The sequence below is a fragment of the Papilio machaon genome, chromosome 5, assembly GCF_912999745.1.
Source record: "Papilio machaon chromosome 5, ilPapMach1.1, whole genome shotgun sequence".
NCBI lineage: Eukaryota > Metazoa > Arthropoda > Insecta > Lepidoptera > Papilionidae > Papilio > Papilio machaon.
Window position 1 is genome coordinate 3,755,674 of NC_059990.1, and position 10,434 is coordinate 3,766,107.

The 10,434-nt window shown below is 34.8% G+C and overlaps 1 protein-coding gene across 2 annotated transcripts; it reads left to right on the plus strand.

The window, feature by feature from the left end:
- The first annotated feature begins 1,468 nt into the window (after positions 1-1,468).
- Positions 1,469-5,043, plus strand: LOC106708702 (probable transaldolase). Of its 2 annotated transcripts, none has more exons than XM_014500239.2 (8): positions 1,469-1,690; positions 1,855-1,971; positions 2,212-2,335; positions 2,452-2,559; positions 3,646-3,777; positions 3,869-3,994; positions 4,113-4,338; positions 4,770-5,043. In XM_014500239.2, exons 2-8 carry the CDS (start codon positions 1,875-1,877, stop codon positions 4,953-4,955), a joined length of 999 nt encoding a protein of 332 aa, XP_014355725.2. In that variant the 5' UTR covers positions 1,469-1,690; positions 1,855-1,874; the 3' UTR covers positions 4,956-5,043. The 2 variants fall into 2 exon arrangements, with proteins under 2 accessions (XP_014355725.2, XP_014355726.2); XM_014500240.2 differs by lacking the exon at positions 1,469-1,690 and adding an exon at positions 1,704-1,765.
- Positions 5,044-10,434: the final 5,391 nt, after the last annotated feature.

Here is a 10,434-nt window from a genome sequence, read left to right on the forward strand (position 1 = left end):
AAAAACTTGATAATTTATTTAGAAAGGATGCAATATAAATAAGATTCTAAAGTTATATTAACTTCTGAAATTATGTATTATTTGCCTAAATGTCTGGATTATAGGTCTCCCAGGAAAATAAAACGCCTCGACATGTTACGGAAAATCAGAACTAATTTCTTGTAATGGCAACAACAATTTCATTTTAAAAAGTTACAGCCAATAGGGCCAATAGGACTATTACCCAGGCCAGAAAAAAAATAATTAAAAAAAAAATAAAAAGTTTGTTGCCATGGCATTGGTATTTGTTAAGGTTGATTGTCGTCGATTTTTCAAAGTATTTTATTGAAATTGGTATTTGTTGATCTATTGTATAAGCTGCAAATTATTTGTAACTGCGTAGAATAAAATCATATATGCACTGAATGTAAAATAAGTCTAAAATATGGATTTTATTTTTAAATGACATTTTTGTTAGACGTTTTGACGTAGAATGTTGCAATATAAAAAGAGATTGTGGCTCCCTCGTGACAGGGATGCTATATTTTTGGTCAGGCTATACCTAGTGCGCGACAACCTTATCACTCGGCCTAGCACGAATATTTGTGACAATCGCCGACAATTATATTTTTGTCAATTATATCAAAATTAGTATGATATTTTTGGTGTGCCTATACGCACAAATTTTATTGATTTACAAGATACGATGGCAATTGTCACAAATATTCGTGCTAGGCGTTATCGCGATTAGTTGTTTCAGAGAATATGTAAAACTTCTCTATAAATGGATAGGTCCTTGCTTGGAAGTTACAGCTTTTAATTTGTTCTCACTTAAACCCGCCCGCACCACCGCTACCACCGTCGAAACAGTGATCGCCAAAATTGCCAAAAACAAATAGGAATAAAATAAAACAGCTTGTAGCCTGTTTATGTATGTATAGAGGTAGATGGAAGAACCTATATAGTGTGTCTGTTCAAATAGTACCAGTTTGATAAATCACTAGAAATGGGTTGAATAAAATCGGTTATGAATCATTACATCTAGAGATACCTTCAAACGTTCGTTCGTGCAACGTGTGTTGTTGTTGCTGGCGTATACCACTGTTTAAGATAAGATATGTTTTAGTACGAATCACATCATTAACTTTAACCGATGTTTTAAGTAGCTCAGTCACTTTGAAGCTAAAATAGATGTCAAATGTATTCTTTTAAATTGGCCCGCCTATAGTCATGAGCAATGACATGGAAGGAAGTTTTTATTTCAAAACAATTTTAAAACAACTCCGAGGGGATTCTCCACTGCAAAAGGGTTCTAAAGGCCCTTTATCCGCCTCTCTTTGTACTCCGGATTCTGTGTCCATCAATTATAAAACTACGAAGGCGGCTGTTACCAATACTATTTTATACAAATTAATATATGGCAATAAATTGGAAGACTCATGACTTGACATTGACACTTTGATTCCAAGACTCGAGGAATCGATTGTAATTAAAATCGATTCGAAAATATATCGCGGCTTCACTTCATTTGAAAAACTTTTTTTAAATCAAACAAAATAAGTGGTTTAATTTGAACACCAGTTTCTGGAGAAAACAGAACGGAAATAATCCATTGAAAGAAGATTGCGTTATAAATACCAAGTACCAAGTTAGGTTAAAGAGAGATTAGACAATAATACTTTCCGGTAAAGGTTATCATTAAGGCACATTGGTAAGGAATAAGTATTACTTGTTGACTTGTACTGTTGCATGACAACGCGTTCTTACTTTACGGGGTCACCTTCAAGTGAGCGCTCGCCTTCACGTACAGACTGTTTGCAAAAACGATTATTTAATTTGCATGGTCTAATTAATCCTGTTCTTCCAATATTACAGGTACATATAAACCAGTCAGTATGACGAGTGAACCATTAGCGAAACGTACCAAAATGAGTGCTCTCGACCAGTTAAAACAATTTTCCACGGTTGTAGCTGATACTGGAGATTTTGAAGGTTAGAATTATAGTTATATTCTTGAAATATGAGATTTGTAATAAATGTTTTCACTTGGTTGGGACGAACCGAAAAAGTAATTTCCCCAACTTGTAACCTTGAACTTGGACCATCCAAACATTTAAATAAATAACTTTGTTGCTTTGCTGGTGTCTTATATGTAAAAATTTTAATAACATTTGTTTGCATTTTTTAAACTTTTTATGTAAAATAAGAACTATTACAATTTATTATGTGCAGCAATGAAAGCATATAAGCCAACTGATGCAACTACAAACCCAAGTCTGATTCTGTCTGCTGCTGGAATGGAACAATATCAGCATTTGCTGGACAAGGCTATTAAGTATGGAAAAGAATGTGGAGGGTGAGCTTTTTACTGTTTTATTTTAGTTTATCTAATATAAAATTATACTAATTTTAACTTCTGATGTTTTTTTTCTTATTTTTATTATAAGAGATATGTCATTTTGACTTTTTCAGAACTATTGAGGAGCAACTTAGCGAAATTTTGGATATGTTAAGTGTTTTATTTGGTTGTGAAATTTTAAAAATAATTCCGGGACGTGTATCTGTGGAAGTGGACGCCAGGTAATTATAATACTTGTAAATAGATTTATGATGTAAAAATAATAATAATTAAAAATTTAAATCATAATTATTTGATCATGCTTCTTATAATGTTAAAACAGTGAAGAATTTCTGAAAATATGTTGAAATACAGTTAACATCTTTAGTAAATTTTGTTATCAAAACCACACTCCAATTGAAAATATGGCTATACATATTATGTAACATGTTTAAAAAAGTTATCAAATTTAAGTAAGAAAAGTATACAAAATATTTCATATGTTTAATTTAATCAAAGTCAATCTAAGAAATATAATAGTTTTCAATCAATCACTTACAATGTAAGAGCCTATTTCAATTTAACATTTAGCTGCCAGTCTATTATTTGTATATAGTGTTAATTTCCACTGGCACTACATACTATACAAAATATTAATTCTTAATATTTTGTATTAATTATTAATAACAGCTTCATGGAAATAGGTACTATTAATGCATTTAAGTAAAAATCAAATTATTCTTAAAATGCTTTACAATTAATATTCTTTAGCCTTGATTGTTAGATACATTGTATGACTTCGGTTATTTCTTGTACTATGGTGATAACACATGATGTAAATTTCCTTACTTATTGTTTACTCTGTAATTTTCCTCACTTGCAAAATATTAGTCATTGTTATTAGTTTACTGTTACTATGAGACTGAGGAAATGTTTTTATGTTGACTATTCTTTTTCATACATACCACAAGGCTAAACATAACCATGCAAATATAAGAATAAGAATCGATTTTGAATTTTTTTTGCTATGTTGAAAAAGCATTGAAACAAAAAAAGTATAATTTTTATTTGTTTTGTTTTTAAATTATTCAAACTTTCGTGAGACATTATCACTAACTTATATAGAAACGGCTAAAACACTCACGTCTATATTTCCGGTGTCGTCACCGACTAGTTTCGAGCCCTTCGGGGGCCCTTCATCAGGGTGAGTGGGACTGGTATTATTTCGCGGACGCGGCCCGTCGCTCACTGCAAGCAGTGACGACACCGGATATATAGACGTGAGTGTTTTAGCCGTTTCTATATAAGTTGTTTTGTTTTAATTACAGGTTGTCATTTGATAAAGATGCAAGTATGTCAAAGGCGATTAAATTGATTGGTATGTTTGCTGAGCAAGGCATCAAGAAGGAGAGGATTTTAATAAAGTTAGCGTCAACATGGGAAGGTATCCAAGCTGCTAAGTAGGTATTATTATGTAATAAAGACATTTATTCACACAAGTATTGATTAAATTTGACTAACTAAAATTAACGTGTTTACATATTGTTACAGAGAACTTGAAAAGAAACATGGAATTCATTGTAATCTTACTCTACTATTCTCAATGTATCAAGCCATAGCATGCGCTGAGGCAAATGTTACTTTAATATCACCATTTGTTGGACGCATTTTGGATTGGTAAGCTAATGTTGCTGCCTGTTTAGTACATTTGATTTGGCACATTGGACAGAAAAAACCACTTGTTCCCGACGTGCCAACTCAAAAGCCTTGTACTATTTGTATCTCCTTTCAATAGGTATGTGGAACATACAAAGAATACATATGAAGCTAAAGACGACCCTGGCGTGTTGTCGGTGACTCGCGTCTACAATTACTACAAGAAGTTCGGATACAACACTCAAGTAATGGGTGCGTCATTCCGCAACACCGGTGAGATCCGGGAGCTGGCCGGCTGCGATCTGCTCACTATCAGCCCGAAGCTCCTGCAAGAGTTGGCTAATAGTGAACAGCCTTTGAAAAGAGTAAGAATCATTTGCTTATTAATATGTTTCATAATTCAAACCATCTGACAGCAGTTAACATCTCTAGAAATAACTGTTTTCATCTCAATCAACTTACTGATTTACAATCCCACTGTAGTGAGCTCTTGGATTTATTTAGTAATGTTCTATAGTTGAATTTATTAACACTAGTTGTTAAACACTTGCATAATAAAAAGTAATTTTTGAATGTTGGTGTCTTTTGTAGAATCAGACCGTTAAAGTTTCTAATAGTTAAAATTTAACTGCCACAGTCATAGTGGTCTCATTTAGTTAAGATTTGTTGACCTATTGACAACCCTTGAGTGCTTTAGTTTACCAAATATTTATATTTTACTCCAATAACCTCCAATAACTGATAATTTTGAGTTAATATGAAAAACCTTTGAATCCATTTATTTTGTAATTTCTAGGTACTGGACCCTAAGGTTGCTGCTAAAAGCGATATAGAGAAAATATCTCTGTCAGAAGCTCAGTTCCGTTGGCACTTGAATGAAGATCAAATGGCCACAGACAAACTTTCTGATGGCATTCGGAAATTTGCCGCTGATACCAGAAAGTTGGAATCACTCGTTAAGACTTTGCTTGCCAAGAAGTAATATACTAAAATATGGGCATTATAAATGGGTGGATGTTCTAGATTTTGTTATATTTTTATATATTATGCAATTTTGAGAGGTGGAATATCTAGGAATTTGTTATTTATAATAATAGCATGTTTGGGTCCAAGCTATATATAAAAATAATATGTTTTTTCAAATAAATATTTGATGAAACTGTAAGATAAAATGTTTATGATCACTTTTTTACATATATTAATATGAAGTTTGTTGTCATCTTAAAAGTTTATTTGAGTTTATTAATTGGAAATAATTATTACTCTAATATTTAGCAAAACTAAGATCAGTGAGGTTTAGTTCTTTATGAATTTTGATAAATTTGTTTATGACTTGTTTTGAAATCTTGTTTCTTTGTCAATCGTTTTATCAAAGTAATATATTGTGTATAAGGAAGTGCATATGGATTATGAATATATTTTTTTATAATTTCTTTATATTTTTTGCTGCATAATTCTTACGCATTTTTCAGTTTTTTACATTTTATATACTTAATAGGATTAATACTAAGGATACAGTTACTTAAATATATATGTTACATATTGTATCATATTTTATGCCTTCGATTTTGATACATTCCTATTTGAATTTATACATTGTATACAACTTTTTTTTGGATCATTTGTAACTTGTTGCATTTATGATATATTAAAGTACATTTGAAGGTCATCTTCGTTTTATTATTTTATTCCTAATACAAATTGGCTATAATAACTGCACGTTTAAATTGTATTACTCCAAAAATACAGTTAGAGACTGTTTAGTTAAACAAGTGTTTTAACCCTTTGACCGCCGTTAACTGATATGGACGTGAACGTAGTGGTGACGTCGGGTAAAAGTACTTTGTGATTTGTTTCTAAGTTTTTTATTGTTAAGCCCTGCAATTTGCATTATATCTATGTTCATAAACAGCTAAGTTGTGACTACCAGTGTGATGGTATTCATTGCTCATAGTCGGAGTCGCTCGAAGCCTGAATCGCGTTGCTAGGTCGACTAGTGAAACAGGCGTCTTGTTCTCGGTCTGTCGTCTTCTTTTAATCAATTTTCTTTACTACTCAAACTATTAATCGAACTGTAAACCACCGATTTAGGGTAACTCACCCCCTGGGATTCAAACTGATTTGTATACGATACTAGCAGTGTAAGGTATCGGTGAGCGGGCGCCGGGTGCACTAGGCCGTCCCTCGACGCCGCGCGCCGCTCAATCGATACGCTGCTCCAGTTTCAGCGACCTTTCTGCCTGCGCCCTAATATCCGTCCTGATTTTAATTTCACTGACATGAAAATCGTATTCAACGCAACTAATATATGTATTTACGTAACAAAATTTTAAGATGTGAGAAGTTGACGTCGGTTTTTTATTTATTATTAAAAAAATCATCACACCCCCAATAAAAGGGTTTTTTTGAAAACAAAACACTAGTTTTTGTTTTCAAAAAAAAAAACAGCGTATTTTTGTCTAACGAACGTTATCGAAATATCATCCTATTAACTTAATGGACAAGGTAATAGGTCATCTGTACCCTTCTACAAGAGCCGTTCTAAGTAGTTTTATCTCTAGACTCTTGAAACGTTCAACAAGGGAGCCAAGTGGCTTTATAGGCTCTTCATATTCCAACTGTACTAAAATGGCACTGTATGCTAAATAGAAGTGATGGCTCAGTGGCTGAGAGTAAAATTAAAAATATAACGGTATAGGGTTCTATTTCAGGCTATTTTGTATACAAAATAATTTAATGCTTTCGGAAAATAGATTAAAAAACGAATATGAAAATTTTTCTTAGCATGATTTTGTAGGTGAATCTAAATTGTGGACAGTGAGTGAATCTGTACGGGTAGTCTTTACTATCAGCTAGAGATATGTATTGATGCTTAATTGTTTCAGAATTAATAAAAATACAACAAAAATCAACAAAATCACTACATATAAAAACAAAAGTGATTATCAACTACGTTGCAAAACTTTCAGGACTTGTAATGATTGATCAATAAGGTTGTTGTTATAACTGATTTGCTAAACATATCATCATCAACATCAACCTGCCCTTATCCCTATGTAGGGTCGGCACAGTATGTACTACTCCTCCATACATCTCTATCAGCCGTCATATCTGAATTTACCCCCTTCTTACGCATATCCTCTTTCACACAATCCATCCATACTTTCTTTGGTCTTCCTCTACCTTTATAGCCATCCACATTCAATCTCATTACTTTTTTGTTTATATGATTATCATCCCTCCGCATAACATGTCCAAACCACGCTAACCTTCTGCTCCTCAATTTCTCGATAACTGGCGCTACTTTCAAACTTCCTCTGATATGCACATTCTTAACTTTATCTTTTCTTGTCACACCACACATCCATCTTAGCATACGCATCTCAGCTACATGCAATCTTCTTTCATCCGAAATCTTGGTGGCCCAACATTCAGATCCGTACAATAAGACAGGTCTTACGATTGACTTGTAGATCTGTCCCTTAAGCTTGGGTGGCATTCTTGGATCACAAGTCACACCGGTGACCTGTCGCCATTTCATCCAACCTGCATTTATTCGGCTTTTCACATCCCGGTCAACACCACCATCGTATTGGACGAGTGAACCGAGGTACTTAAAATCGGAGCAGGTTGGTAGGTCAACACCATTTAAAGCGATTGGAGAAAAGCTGGTCGGACCACCAAAATCGCAGAACAGATGTTCAGTTTTGGTTCTGCTGATTTTAAGACCAGCTCTCTCCAATTTATCTCGCCATTTTTCCAACCTGCTCTGCACCTCGCATTCATCCTCCCCAACAAGTACGATGTCATCAGCATAAAGCATACACCAGGGTGCTTCCTCCTGTATGTCTGATGTTAGCGCATCCATTACCAGGAGGAAGAGATACGGACTTAAAGCCGAACCCTGGTGTAGGCCTACCGAGACACCAAACCTGTCACTATCGCCAACAGCGGACTGGATGTGTGTATTGGCTCGACAATACATAGCACGAATAAGCTGCAGGTATTTCCCAGGCACTCCTTTCACTTTCAAAGCCCACCACAAAACCTTCCTCGGAACCCTATCATATGCTTTTTCGAGGTCTACAAACACCATGTGCAGGTTTTTATGCACACGCCTATATTTCTCGCAAAGTTGGCGAATAGCAAAAATGGCATCCGTAGTCCCCCGTCCTGGTATAAACCCAAATTGGTTCCGAGTTACCTCACTCTCCTCTCTTATTCTTCCGTCCACCACTCTCTCCCAAGCTTTCATACTGTGTGACATGAGCTTTATTCCTCTATAGTTGTTACAGATTTGTACATCACCCTTGTTTTTAAAAATTGGCACCAGCGAACTCCTACACCACTCATCTGGAATCACCTCTTCCTGTAACAACTTGTTGAAGAATAGAGTCAGCCACACCAATCCGTCCGCCTTTAGGAGCTTCCATACTTCCACTGGTATTCCATCCGGCCCAACTGCTTTTCCGTTCTTCATACCTTGCACAGCTTTCTTTACTTCATCCACGCTAATCTCTTTCACCATACCAATATTAACCGGCACTTTTTCCAACACTCCACTCCAAATATTCTCTTCGTTCATCAATTTTTCAAAATAATCCTTCCAACGCTGTTTAATATCATTATCATCCGTCAATACATTTCCTTCATCGTCTTTAATACACTTGATGTGGTTTACATCTCTTGCATTCCTTTCTCTCTCTCTTGCTATACGGAACAGGCGTTTTTGTCCCGGCGGGCTGTTCAGGGATTCATATAATTTATCTTGTGCCTGTGCCTTAGCAGTTGCGATGGCTTTCTTAGTAAATCGCTTACACTCCTTATATAACTGCCTTTTATTCTCTTTCAAATCCTTATCATTATCATCCACACCCTGCCACTCTTTAAATGCTCTCTTCTTTTCACTCAAAGCCTCACGCACATTTGCACTCCACCACCAAGTTTCTCTATCAATTTTCCCTTTACCTTTTGTCTCTCCCAGTATACTTTTTGCCACATTCCTAACACAACTGGCCATTTCATTCCAAATATCATTTACTGTCATCCCACTCATATCATTCATTTCTATCATTTTATCCACTACTTGCTTACAAAAATCTTTTGCACATTCATGCCTTTCTAGCATACTCCATTTTATTTTACTGGGGGTTTTAGGTTTGTGCTTGGTTGATTTTATTTTAATTTTGAATTCCGCTATTAAAAGTCGGTGCTGACTTGTTAAATTTTCTCCCGGTATAATTTTGCAGTTTTTGACACTGTTCAATTTGTCCCTTCTGGTAAGGATATAATCTAATTGGGTTGCTTTACCGCCACTTTTATAGGTTATCAAATGTTGATCTTTCTTTTGAAAAAATGTATTTGTAATTGCCAAATCATATGCAATAGCTGCATCTAGTAAATACTCTCCCTCATTGTTTCTTATCCCAAACCCCCAGCCTCCGTGCACTCTCTCATACCCTGTATTCGTTCTCCCAACATGTCCATTAAAATCACCTCCTACATACAATTCTTCATCTCCTGGAATATCCATTAAAATGGAATCAAAATCTTCCCAGAATTTTTCCTTAATACATTCATCGCATCCAGACTGAGGCGCGTAAACACTCATTACATTCATAATCAGATCCCCTATCATTATTTTAATTACAATCAATCTATCATTCAGTCTCTTAACATGCGTCACACAATTTTTCAGTTCGCTATCCAACACAATGCCCACTCCATTCCTCTTACCGTCACTTCCACAATAGTAAAATTTATATCCATCACCAATTTCTCGAGCTTTCGATCCCTTCCACTTCGTTTCTTGTAAACAAGCTACATTTATTCTTCTCCTGTTACAAACTTCTGCTAACTCTCTTCCTCTACCTGTCATTGTACCAACATTCCAACTCGCAATTCGTAGTCTTTCAATCCTGTAGCACATACTGTAATAATGTTTTGGCTTTAAATGTTTTCACTGGCCGGCCGCCTGCCTGACGCCAAACCCTCCTAGGGACTACTTATATACAATTTATTAACAACTATTTTATTAAAATACTTATTAAAATAAATATTACAATAAATTATAAAACATAAATCATAAAAGAAAAAGAAAACAAACACAAAGGCACAAACTTAAAGTTAAAGTCAAAATAGATTAAAAATTATTGCTAGAAATAAAAACAACCAAATAACAAAAACAAACAGTCCAAAGGAGATCTCCCTTCACATGAACAACTTTTATACCATATACTTCAGTGGTACTGGTATTCTTTACCACCTCTATATTTTGATAATCTGTCTTGCATTGGTTTTTCAAAATTATATCCATTGTCCATGATTCATTGGTATTCACTGAGAGATATTTTGATATCTGACGCCACACTTATCCTGTTGACGCTGAATATAAGTTTAAGGCCCTTCAATTTCAAATGACCAATCGTTGGCTGGGTTGTAGGCAGTAGTGTTTGTAGCAC

Bases quoted from the DNA above. Each gene is read 5' to 3' on its own strand.
- LOC106708702 (XM_014500240.2), top strand. From the start codon at position 1,729: ATGACAACGCGTTCTTACTTTACGGGGTCACCTTCAA. The intron at 1,766-1,854 runs GTGAGCGCTCGC...CCAATATTACAG, and splicing joins CTTTACGGGGTCACCTTCAA to GTACATATAAACCAGTCAGT. The intron at 1,972-2,211 runs GTTAGAATTATA...TATTATGTGCAG, and splicing joins TGATACTGGAGATTTTGAAG to CAATGAAAGCATATAAGCCA.